The 4998-nt window shown below is 42.5% G+C and overlaps 1 protein-coding gene across 1 annotated transcript; it reads left to right on the top strand.

The window, feature by feature from the left end:
- Positions 1-254: 254 nt before the first annotated feature.
- On the top strand, positions 255-4641 carry LOC145575336 (uncharacterized). The gene is made up of 5 exons (XM_081633220.1): positions 255-941; positions 1485-1802; positions 1848-2453; positions 2617-3706; positions 3785-4641. The coding sequence occupies exons 1-5, from the start codon at positions 255-257 to the stop codon at positions 4639-4641; spliced, it is 3558 nt and encodes a 1185-aa protein (XP_081489346.1).
- The last annotated feature ends 357 nt before the right edge of the window (positions 4642-4998 follow it).

A 4998-nucleotide genomic window follows, 5' to 3' on the forward strand; every position in this document is an offset into this window, starting at 1 on the left:
CTCGAATTAGAGACGTCCCTTTTAACAAGCGCAATGCAGAGTTTGCTGATGAAATTGGTGAGCATTTGGGTGAATTTTTAGAGTTTGATGAGACTGACCCTTTGGGTTGGGACGAGTATCTTGGGGTCAAGATTTCAGTGGACATCAATAAGCCGCTTCGTTAGGGAGTCAAAATTGCCAATGGCAAATTACCTTCGAAATGGTGTGGGATACAATATGAACGTCTGGATGATTTTTGTTATTATTGTGGGAGGATGGACCACACAGACATTGAATGTCAGTTTGTAGAAGAATCTGCTATGAAGAAAGGGGTAGTGTATGAGTATGGCCCTTGGCTCGGTGCCTCGCCAAAGAAGCCTACAAAACTTACTGCTCTCGATCGAGAAAAAGATAAGGCATGGATGTCTCGTCTCAAAGGACACAACAATGCCAAGCTCCCAGGGTACAACGACCCTAATGTGATTCGCAAAAGGCCTCCTAGTGTGGCTAGCAAGTTGTTCTCCACACCCCCTGTGCACTTGATTGTAAACTCTATTGAGCCAAATATTGAGGGTAAGGACAACACTAATGCTTCCTCTAGTGTTCCTATTCAAGAAGCTCTGATCGAAAATTCCCATGAGGTGCCCCTAGTTTTTTATCAGCACCAACCAGTTCCTACGTCTGTAATGGAGCTTACCCCTATTCTCTCAACTATCCAACCCGTCCTCCTTAGGACTGCAACCAGAGAAAATGTTAACTCAGGAGACAATCTTCTGGCAGGAAAGCAAGATGTACCTGTGGCTGCTAGGAAAAAATGGAAAAGGCCTGACAAAGATGTAGATGCTTCTATGAGGGAACATATGACGATTGCTGGAAAAAGGAAGTTCAATAATGAAGTTACAGATTTTGTAGTGGACGCAAACAAGATATTAATTGGGAAGCGAACCAAACCCATCCCTGAGGTATCTCCTTTCTCTACTAGTTCGGCGGAGGTTGACATGGATCAACCCCGCGAAGTTCAATGAGCACTCTTTGTTGGAACTGTCGGGGGGTTGGCAAGCCGTCGAGCAGTTCGTGCACTACGTAAATGGTGCACTTCTCTTGGCCTTGATATTTTATTTTTGTTAGAAACTATGATTAATAAAAGTGATGCAGAAATTGGTTTCCCGTATACTTTTACTGTTAGTAGTATTGGTAAAGCTGGTGGTCTTTGTATTTACTAGAAGAATGATGTTGATTTTTCATTGGTTTCTTATTCCCAAAATCATATATGTGGAGATGTGAAAACAAATTCGAATGCACATTGGCGTTTTGTTGGTTTGTATGGCTGGCCTGAAACAAGAAACAAATCTAAAACCTGGTCTCTCGTCAGACAATTGTGCTTGAATTTTGATGGTCCGATATTGTTTGGGGGAGATTTCAATGAAATCTTGAGATATGATGAGAAGGAGGGGGGTGTGGATACGGTAAGGAGAGCTCTTCCAGATTTTCGTGAAACCTTATAGGATTGTGACCTCAGAGACTTGGGTTACGAGGGTCAATGGTTTACTTGGGAGAAAGGTGCTTCTATTCAAACCATTATCCGAGAGAAGCTAGATAGATTCGTAGCTAATAGCTCTTGGTTTGACCTTCATCCAATTCATGCTGTTGAGAATCTGGTTCGTTTTAAGTCAGACCACTCTTCGATTTTTCTGAAAATTGGTGCTCACAGGAAGAAAAAGAAAAAGAAGAAGAAAAGGGGTTTTCGTTTTGAGACTGCTTGGCTATTAGATGGAGAATGTGAGGAAATTGTTCGTAGCTCTTGGCAGGATTTTGGTGGGAATGTGACTGACCGTGTGAAGAATGTGGCTAGGCGTCTTAAATTCTAGAGTGGCAAAAAATTCGAGAAATTAGGGACCCAGGTTGAGGATACAGAGACGACTCTGAAAGAGGCGCAAGGGGAGAGTATTTCTGAGGAATCGATTGCAAAGTGTGCAGAATTGGAGAAAAACTTAGATGACCTGTTGGACAAACAAGAGGCTTACGGGTATTTGCGTTCGAGAGCGGCAGAAATTAAAGATGGAGATAGAAACATTAAATATTTCCATCATAAGGCTTCTCAACGAAAGCAACGGAATGAAATTAAGGGTATCTTCGACAACAACGGGGTCTGGCAAGAAAATGAAGATATTCTGGAAAACGTTGTTCAACAATTCTACCAGACACTTTTCTCTTCGGATATGCCATCCAACGAAGCTTGTGAGATAATACTTGATGCAATCCCCTCAAAAATCACTCCGGAAGTTAATGAATACCTGCTCCGGCCCTTCTCAAAGGAGGAAATTTTTGCAGCTCTGAGTCAAATGCATCCCTACAAAGCCCCGGGCCCGGACGATATGCATGCTATTTTTTATCAAAAAATTTGGCATATTGTCGGTGATGATGTTACGCATCTTGTTAGTAATATTCTGCAGGGTAATGAATCTTTTAGCTCTGTAAATAATAATGACATTGTTCTTATCCTGAAAGTTAAATCCCCTTCAAGCATGACGGAATTTAGACCCATTGCCTTGTGTAATGTTCTTTATAAAATTGCTTCGAAAGATATTTTCATGAGATTGAAAGATTATTCTCCCTGGCATTGTTTCTGAGAACCAGAGCGCTTTTGTTTCGGGAAGACTAATTACAGATAATGCCTTGGTAGCTCTGGAGATTTTTCATACTATGAAAACAAGGTGTAAAGGGAAGAAGGGTATGATCTCGATGAAATTGGATATGAGCAAAGTGTATGACAGAGTAGAATGGTTTTTTCTGGAAAAACTTCTGCTAAAAATGGGGTTTGCAAACACATGGGTAGCCGTGATAATGGACTGTGTTCGAACTGTCAATTATTCCTTCATTGTCAATGGTGGGGTGTGTGGTTCGGTTACTCCCTCTCGGGGTCTGAGACAAGGGGATCCTCTTTCCCCGTACTTGTTTATTCTCGTTGCTGATGCTTTTTCAGGTCTACTACGAAAATCCATGGAAGATGGCGCCCTTCACGGGGCTAGAGCAAGTAGACAGGGGCCGGAAATTTCTCATCTTCTTTTTGCGGATGATAGCTTACTCTTTGCAAGGGCCAACCGAAAGGAATGCTCAAAAATTGTTGAAATTCTCAACACATATGAAGCAGCATCCGGACAGAAAATTAACTATGATAAATCGGAGGTTTCTTTTAGCAAAGGGGTTAATATTGATACGCAAGAGGTGTTGTTAGGGATTCTTGCTATGAGACAAGTTGACAAGCATGGGAAATATTTAGGCATACCAACGATCATTGGTAGGTCTAAGAGGATGGTGTTCGAGGCACTTAAAGATAGAATTTGGAAGAAATTGAATGGGTGGAAAGAAAAATTATTATTGAGAGCGGGTAAAGAGATTCTCCTCAAATCAGTGATTCAAGCAATTCTTACCTTTCTCATGGGTGTGTATAAATTGCCGGCAGGGATTATTCATGATATCCATAGTATGATGGCTCGCTTTTTATGGGGTAACAACAATGGGTCAAAGAGAATACATTGGAAGAGTTGGAATGACATTTGTACTCCAAAATGTCTCGGGGGTTTAGGGCTTCGTGACTTAAGTGTTTTTAATGATGCATTACTCGGAAAACAAGCTTGGAGGTTATTAAGCCACCTGAATTCCCTTCTTAGTAGAGTGCTTCAAGCTAAGTACTATACTAGGAGCTCCTTCCTAGACGCAAGACTCGGTTGGTCAAGTAGCTTCTCTTGGCATAGCATCTAGTATTCCAAGATTCTAATTAAAGAGGGACTGTTGTGGAGAATAGGAGATGGGTCCTTAGTCAACATTTGGCAAGACCCCTGGATTGATTATGGGGAAAGCAGATTTATTTCCTCGCCCATATCCGAAGATGTGCAGCAAGTTTCTGATTTGATTAACCACGAATCGAGGGAGTGGGATGCTGATCGTATTAGGGCTTTGTTCAATGAGGTGGACTGCCGAAGTATTCTTGCTCTTCCCTTAAGCTTTAGAAGCACAGCCAACTCCCCGAGTTGGGAATTCTCCATGGATGGAAGGTACTCTGTGAAGACCGCTTACATGTTGGGAAAATCGTGCAATCTTGACGATTTCCACAAGTCTTGGGTCGATATATGGAAGCTTGAAGTCACACCCAAAGTCAGACATTTCCTTTGGAGAACTTGTACTGGAACGCTCCCTGTCAAAGCTTATTTGAAATACTGGCATATGGCAGAAACCGATGACTGTCCCTGGTGTGTTGGGTGTTCTGAAACGCTTCGTCATGCTTTTTTTGAATGTCACACAGTTCGAGACTTGTGGGAGGAGTGTGAGTGCAGCGAGCTTGCTTTGTGGCCGCAAGATATGAGTTTCATTGATTTTTTTGAAACTTGGGGTAAGCACAAATCAAAGCTGCAATGTAGGGGTGCTATTCTGTTGTGGTGCATTTGGAATAGAAGAAATGATAAGATTTTCAAAGGGGTAGACACGTATCATCCATCCTTGATTACTCGTGTAAAGTGTCTTGCTGCGGACTGTGCTTCCTATGCCTCAAAAATTTATGGGTCTGCAGTAACAAGGAAGAAAAGAAGCCCCAAAATATGGAAGGCGCCACCTGCTGGTATTATAAAGCTTAATTGTGATGCATCGCTGCGAGATGAGGGCTAGGTAGGCCTAGGGGTGGTAGCGAGGGACTGCCAGGGGGACGTGGTTAATGCTGCCTCAAGGAGGGTGAAAGCCTACTGGCCGCCTGTTATTGTTGAGTGTAAGGCTGCTGCTATGGCTCTACGCTTGGCTAAACGCTACAACATCACTCGCATCATACTCGAATCGGATTGCCGGGTACTAGTGGACAGACTTTGCAAGGGAGCCATCTACTTCTCTGACTTAGATTTGTTACTTGAGGATCTCTTTTATTTTAGCTCTAATTTTGATTGTATCTCTTGGTGTCATGTTAAGCGGGAGGGCAATACTGTTGCTCATAATTTAGCCCCCATTGTGCCTTTTGGTTTTGAACAGGTATGG

Source organism: Chenopodium album, chromosome 13, assembly GCF_948465745.1.
Source record: "Chenopodium album chromosome 13, dcCheAlbu1.1, whole genome shotgun sequence".
In the NCBI taxonomy this organism is placed as follows: domain Eukaryota; kingdom Viridiplantae; phylum Streptophyta; class Magnoliopsida; order Caryophyllales; family Amaranthaceae; genus Chenopodium; species Chenopodium album.